At 55.3% G+C, this 3,562-nt stretch overlaps 1 protein-coding gene across 1 annotated transcript; it reads left to right on the top strand.

Annotated features, from left to right (window-relative positions):
- Positions 1–561: 561 nt before the first annotated feature.
- Positions 562–2,173, top strand: LOC147731460 (fizzy-related protein homolog). The gene is made up of 3 exons (XM_086958747.1): positions 562–779; positions 1,264–1,391; positions 1,965–2,173. Exons 1-3 carry the CDS (start codon positions 761–763, stop codon positions 2,091–2,093), a joined length of 276 nt encoding a protein of 91 aa, XP_086814873.1. The 5' UTR covers positions 562–760; the 3' UTR covers positions 2,094–2,173.
- Positions 2,174–3,562: the final 1,389 nt, after the last annotated feature.

A 3,562-nucleotide genomic window follows, 5' to 3' on the forward strand; every position in this document is an offset into this window, starting at 1 on the left:
CAACCTACGCCCCCAGATGAAGGGACCGGTGAATTGCAGGGGGTTGCCCCTCCACCCCCCCTCGCTCGGATGCCTCTGTGCCATGTGCCTGCTATCATAGTTTGGTGCCTGTACTCCTGTAAAGCGCCCTTAAGCCTCCGGCCATGTGCCTGCTATAATAGTTTGGCACCTGTACTCCTGCCAGGCGCCCTGAGGCCCCCGCTATATATAAGCACATCAATAAATAAGCGAGGTCGGGGCGCTGCCTGCTCTGCGCCTGCTCGCGGCACTAAGACCCGGGAAGCTGCCTGTGCCTGCCTGCCGCAGCCCTGCCTGCTGTGGCACACGCGCAGCGCTCTGCCTGCTCGCCTGCTGCCTGCCCCGGCTCCGGCGGAGCAGGTGTGGTGGAGGATGGCGAGGCGGCGCAGGCAGCAGCAGCAGCCCGGGGAGGGGGGCGGGGGGGCTGTGGAGGAGTGCAAGGGAGGGGCCGGGGAGGGCCTGCTCCGGAGCCCTCGTGGGGCAGAGATTAATGTGTGTTTATACATGTAGACAAACCTGCGAGCGGAGCGCCGTGTGCCTGTGTGCGTGTGTGTGCGTGCCTGTGTGAGTGAGTGCCTGCTGCTGCCTGCCTGTCACGGCGCAGGGAGTGCGGGGAGCAGACGGGAGGGCACCAGGCAGCAGCGGCAGCGATGGTACTCATTCTCAACCACATCCTCATCGCAGTCCTTCAATTTTTCAGACGGGGCCAGCAGGTCTTCCTGAAGGCGGAGGAGAAGCCGGCATGCTCGGACGCCCTGCAGGTAAGAGACGGCGCCTCCGGTCCCCGCGTCCCCTGTGCGCGCCTGTGTGATCTTGTGACAGCGCCGCGCTGCTTGTGCCCCTTCGAAGTTATTGCTGTCTCTTGGGCTGTGTGCACTGCCAAGCATACCCTGTGTATAAGCACGTGTGCAGGGGGGGGGGGGAGAGGTATGAGGGCTGCAGGTGAGAACTGCTCTGTTGGTAGAACAATGAAGTGCTCGTGCCTACAAAGTGCTCATATTTCAACTTTTCCCCGCTGTGATCGCGTTCACTTCCCATTTAAGCGAAGGATGCCACCTCGGACAACGGCAAAGGTAGGTGCCCTCCCCCACCCCTCGCATGTGTTTTGTTCCCACCATCTGTGCGGGGCTTTGTGGGGCGTGATGGATGTGACCTGTAGACAAGTGGGGGCAAGAAGCCTGTCCCCTCCCCCTCCTGCCCTCGGCCAGGCAGATGCTCAGACTCTCTCCTGTTGTTTCCGAGCAGATGGGCTGGCATACTCTGCCCTGCTGAAGAACGAGCTGCTGGGGGCGGGCATCGAGAAGGTGCAGGACCCGCAGACCGAGGACCGGCGGCTGCAGCCCTCCACGCCCGAGAAGAGGAGCCTCTTCACGGTAAGCCACAGCGCCCCCTGCTGTCCCCCCTCACACACCCGCTGGGACGAGGTGATGACCTCTGTGAAGGTCACAGCCAGGCCTGGGCGGTGTGCTGTGGGCGGGCCTGGTCTCAGCGGCGTGAATACCAGCTACATGTGGAGGTGCAACAGGAGCCCACACATGCTCTCTGTGCAGCACTTAGTGTGTTCTACCATATTTGTTTGTATCCCCGTGGGTTGCTGTGCCTGCTGCAGGGGTCTGTGTGCAACCAGCTCAGTGTTTAGACTCATGGATAGCTTGACTCCTTCCGAGAGTATGCCGAGTTTTAATACATTTACAAACAATAGTCAGTATCCTCACTCCAATCACATGCTCTATTTCAATACACACAACGTGTATATGTATAAGCTGGATTCTTACACCTATAAGCTTGTTGGTTGCTGGCTTGTACTACCATTTCTCATTCGTAAACACGAGGAATTTTTTGTTGCTCGTTGCGGTTTTCTATAAGCCATCCCATAAAATGTGAGTTGCTCCTTGCTGATCACAGCCCCACGAGCCGCTCTCACCTTGCGTTTTCCTTCCTTGCAGTATTCCCTCAGTTCAAAGCGCTCCAGCCCAGATGACGGAAACGAAGTGTCTCCATACTCCTTGTCGCCCATCAGCAACAAAAGGTCAGTCCTGGCGCGGGCGGGGTGGCATAAAGAGTGCATTATATGAAGCGCAAATGTGCAGCGAATGAAGCTCTGCTCCATCTCCACCAGTTGTAAGAACCATGCTATAGTATAGGCCTTGATTATTCAAATGTTTCTTCAGACCTGTAGGGGGGAAATAAATGCCCTGCATGATGGTGCCCTCCATGTACCACCTTCGCCCCTTCCATGACTACTTTGTGGCGTCCATCAAAGTTAAAATAGAGCCCTTTCCTTATCGGGTGACAAATTAATTAAACAAAAAAAAGATTACATATTTTTACACTGGTGTAATACTAGAAGCAGACAGCGATGCAGCAGCATCAGTGGAAACCCTCTAATACTCTTTATCGCATCTTACGCCCACTAATAAGGGCCATGTTCCCAAGAAAACTATTACTGGCTGTTTGACCCGTTGAAAAGACTGAAGGGTCACATCACAGGTCTGAAAATATTAAACCAGCTTTGTTCCTACCCATTGACTTGATGAGTCTCACTTCTTGCCTAGTGCTACTTTTAGCTGACTTGGGTATCCATGGAAATACAACTTGTATAGGCAACTTCAAGATAAACCTGATAACCACAATCTTGCTCTGTATAGTTATTTTAAGGCTAGTTAAATGGTTTACATAGCACCTCTCTTTTTGGATCAGCAAATTGGTTTAGAAGTTAAGGGATGCAAACTACTTTCTCGGACCCTGTTGCTTGCTTGTGACCCTGTTGCTTGCTTGTGACCCTGTTGCTTGCCTGTGACCCTGTTTTCGTGCCTCTGTTGCCTGCTTGTGACCCTGTTTTCGTGCCTCTGTTGCCTGCTTGTGACCCTGTTTTCGTGCCTCTGTTGCCTGCTTGTGACGCTGTTTTTGTGCCTCTGTTGCCTGCTTGTGACGCTGTTTTTGTGCCTCTGTTGCCTGCTTGTGACCCTGTTTTCGTGCCTCTGTTGCCTGCTTGTGACCCTGTTTACGTGCCTCTGTTGCCTGCTTGTGGCCCTGTTTACGTGCCTCTGTTGCCTGCTTGTGGCCCTCTTTACGTGCCCCTGTTGCTTGCTTGGGACCCTGTTGCTTGCTTGTGACCCTGTTGCTTGCTTGTGACCCTGTTTTCGTGCCTCTGTTGCCTGCTTGGGACCCTCTTTTCGTGCCACTGTTGCCTGCTTGGGACCCTGTTTTCGTGCCTCTGTTGCCTGCTTGGGACCCTGTTTTCGTGCCTCTGTTGCCTGCTTGTGACCCTGTTGCTTGCTTGGGACCCTGTTGCTTGCTTGTGACCCTGTTGCTTGCTTGTGACCCTGTTTTCGTGCCTCTGTTGCCTGCGGGGGGGCTCGCAGCGAGCCCACAGTGTGTGGGGTGGGGCTCGCAGTGTGTGGGGGGCTCTGTGTGGTTGTGTGTGTGGGGGGGCTCTGTGTGGGTGTGTGTGGGGGGCTTTGTGTGGCTGTGTGTGGGGGGGCTCTGTGTGGGTGTGTGTGTGGGGGGGGTTTGTGTGTGTTGGGGGGGCTCTCTGTGGGTG

Source organism: Lissotriton vulgaris, chromosome 2_1 (assembly GCF_964263255.1).
Source record: "Lissotriton vulgaris chromosome 2_1, aLisVul1.2, whole genome shotgun sequence".
NCBI lineage: Eukaryota > Metazoa > Chordata > Amphibia > Caudata > Salamandridae > Lissotriton > Lissotriton vulgaris.

Bases quoted from the DNA above. Each gene is read 5' to 3' on its own strand.
- LOC147731460 (XM_086958747.1), top strand. The intron at 1,392-1,964 runs GTAAGCCACAGC...CCTTCCTTGCAG, and splicing joins AGAAGAGGAGCCTCTTCACG to TATTCCCTCAGTTCAAAGCG.